Source organism: Echinops telfairi, unplaced genomic scaffold, assembly GCF_000313985.2.
Source record: "Echinops telfairi isolate 266 unplaced genomic scaffold, ASM31398v2 ScPeMD7_5;HRSCAF=22, whole genome shotgun sequence".
Classification (NCBI taxonomy): Eukaryota; Metazoa; Chordata; class Mammalia; order Afrosoricida; family Tenrecidae; genus Echinops; species Echinops telfairi.
This window is the reverse complement of record NW_022103901.1, coordinates 1627204-1628972: the sequence shown is the minus strand read 5'-3', so window position 1 is coordinate 1628972 and position 1769 is coordinate 1627204. Positions and strand designations below refer to the sequence as shown.

Sequence of the window (1769 nt, the reverse complement as noted above, 5' to 3'; positions counted from 1 at the left end):
CAGTACTCGCAGTGCCTGGTGGAGAAGGACAAGTACCGGAAGCAGATCCGGGAGCTGGAGGAGAAGAACGACGAGATGCGCATCGAGCTGGTGCGGCGCGAGGCCTGCGTGGTCACTCTGGAGAGCAAGCTTCGACGGCTGGCCCGGGACGGCACCCTCGACCAGGTGGGCTTTCAAGGGGCAGGGGACGTGTGTGTGCACAGGTGGAGAGGGACACTCAGGCAGGTGGGCGGAGTGGGGGGTGCTTGACTAGGTGGGCAATCATGCTGGCCAGCGGGTGCTCAGCCAGGTGGGCAGCAGCACACTGGTGGGAGCACACGTGGCCAGGTGGGCGGAGCAAGTAGGCGGTGCACAGATAGGGGGTGGACATTCAGGCCTGTGGGTTTCTCATGGATGGGGGCCGTCAAGCAGGTGGGTCTCTCACGGGGGAAGGATGCTCAGGCAAGTGGGCTGTGCATAGGTGGGGGAGGATGCCAGACCAGATGGGCGGCTGCACACAGATGGAAGGCCCTTCCTCCAGGTGGTATGAGCACAGGGTGGGGGAGCATGGGGTGCTCAGCCAGGTGGACTGAGCCTTGGAGAATTCGCGGGGAGCGGGGTTGATGGGCCACGTGGGCCACTCACAAGTGGGGGAGGACACCCGACCAGATGGACTGGTCACACAGAGGTGATAGGAACACTCAGACAGGTGGTACAGGCAACACAGATACAAGGGACTGTCAGCCGGCAGCAGGCAGTTCCCAGGCCGGGGCCCTTCCCTCCACGTCCAGACTGGCCCACAGACCCACGTGCCTGGAAGTTAGGAGGGCAGGTGGAACACCGCTCGCACCTACCTGCCTGGGCCGCCGTGCCCAGGGAGATGTGGTCATTAATGGAACGCAAGAAACCCGTATCACATTCCTCCATAAAACGCACCCACATAAATCAGTTGTGTTCACATCCCCAGAAGGCACGCAGGGGCACCGGCGGGCAGGGGCACAGCGCGGCAGGTGCGTTATTTCAGAAAGAGTGAGGTGCTTGTCAGGAAGGGATGGCTGTCACCCCCTGTCCTCCTGGTTGAGTTTTCCCTTTCCCTTGCGGACTTCCCAGTTTTCTCTTTGACCCCCTTTGTTTCTTCTGTCTTTAGCGTGGGCGGGGCTAGTGATCCGCACGGTGGTGTGGTTGGGTCAGGCTTAGGATGCGCACGTGGTCTGGCAACTGCCCATCCCAGCCGCTGGCACCCCTGAGGCACCCAGTTCTCTGGCCCCTGCGGGAGCCAGGCAGCATGTGAACTTGACAGCAGTCAGCGTCTGGGACCAGAGCCGTGGGGGGCAGGGCAGTGAGGGACAGACGTGGCAGAGCTGGGCGGATGGCCCAGAGCCACCTGGCTGTGTGCTGGTCCTGGAGTGGTAGCACCCTTCCCTGTGAGGAGGCAGGGCCGTGGTGGGCAGGGTGGGTACCCCAGAGATGCCGCGCTGTGTGCTGAGTGGCCTCGGCTCACCCCACACCCACACCCCATCCCCCAGAGCCTGCCCCGGAACCTGCCTGTGACCATCATCGCTCAGAGCCTCGGGGAGGTCAGCCCCAGAACCAACGGTCAGGAGGCCGATGACTCTTCCACGTCCGAGGACTCGCCCGAGGACAACAAGTACTTCCTGCCCTGCCACCCACCCAAGCGCAGAATGAACCTGAAGGGCATCCAGGTACAGGTGGGGGGGGGCGTGCTCATGTCATCATCAGAACCACCAGGGGCTGGGTGACGGGGTCCAGTGTCATCAGAAGACCCATGG

At 63.0% G+C, this 1769-nt stretch overlaps 1 protein-coding gene across 1 annotated transcript in view; it reads left to right on the top strand.

The window, feature by feature from the left end:
• The window catches only part of CARD11 (caspase recruitment domain family member 11), a 35185-nt gene that overhangs the window by 16206 nt on the left and 17210 nt on the right, over positions 1-1769 (top strand). The window contains 2 exon segments of the mRNA XM_045284374.1: positions 4-165; positions 1506-1682. Coding sequence (XP_045140309.1) covers positions 4-165; positions 1506-1682 — 339 coding nt within the window.